Source organism: Athene cunicularia (genome assembly GCF_003259725.1).
Source record: "Athene cunicularia isolate RWA chromosome 10 unlocalized genomic scaffold, athCun1 chr10_part1, whole genome shotgun sequence".
Taxonomy (NCBI): Eukaryota; Metazoa; Chordata; class Aves; order Strigiformes; family Strigidae; genus Athene; species Athene cunicularia.
In genome coordinates, this window is record NW_020799112.1 from 3,064,397 (window position 1) to 3,065,141 (window position 745).

General features: G+C 67.5%; 1 protein-coding gene across 1 annotated transcript in view; it reads left to right on the top strand.

Moving 5' to 3' along the window:
- Positions 1 to 479: 479 nt before the first annotated feature.
- Positions 480 to 745, top strand: part of TSPAN3 (tetraspanin 3) — a 25,453-nt gene continuing 25,187 nt past the window's right edge. The window contains exon 1 of the mRNA XM_026856423.1: positions 480 to 666. Coding sequence (XP_026712224.1) covers positions 604 to 666 — 63 coding nt within the window. The 5' untranslated portion in view covers positions 480 to 603. The remainder of the gene's footprint in view (positions 667 to 745) is intronic.

Consider the following 745-nt stretch of genomic DNA (forward strand, 5'->3'; position numbering starts at 1 on the left):
AGATCTCCCCACGGCCCAAGAGCGCACACCTCTGCGCCCTTTGCTGGTGGGGGGTTAGCAAGGCAACCCGGCCAGCGAGATCCCGCTGTCATCTCACGCCTCATAGGCAGCTGCTCTCCTGCGGCCTCGCCTCACCTCTTGCCCCCAGCACTCCCGCCCCAGGCCACCCTTCAGCCTCCTGAAGGCACATCAAACCACTCCTCAGACCGCAGTTGCGTGGACTTTCTTTTTCTCTCATGACCTAAAGCTCTCCTGTGAGATGACATTTGCTGTGGTATGGGGGGTCTCTGAGGGCAAGAGGAGTGCAGACCTCTCTCCAGGCTAAGCTGCCACCGAGGCAGAGGAACGGCGCCGCCCTCCTGAGGGAGGGGACGGAAAGGCCGCCCCAGAGCGCGCCGGCTCCTTTAAGGGGGAGCGGTTCGCCATCTTAGGTCCCTCCGCCCCCTCCTGCCACGTGACGCAAGCGGCCGCCATCTTAGGCTCTCCGCGCCGCCGCCTCGGCTTGACTGGGTCACGTGGGGCGGGGCCGGCGGCGGAGCGGAGCTGAGGGGAGCGGAGCGGAGCCGCGCGGCTGGAGACTGAGGGGCGGCAGCGGCGGGCGCCATGGGGCAGTGCGGCATCACCTCCTCCAAAACCGTCCTGGTCTTCCTGAACCTTATCTTCTGGGTGAGCCCGGGGGCGGCTGGGGAGGGTCAGGGTCTCCGGCCGTGGGGCTGCCTCTCCCTCAGCGGTGCGTGAGGGGGGC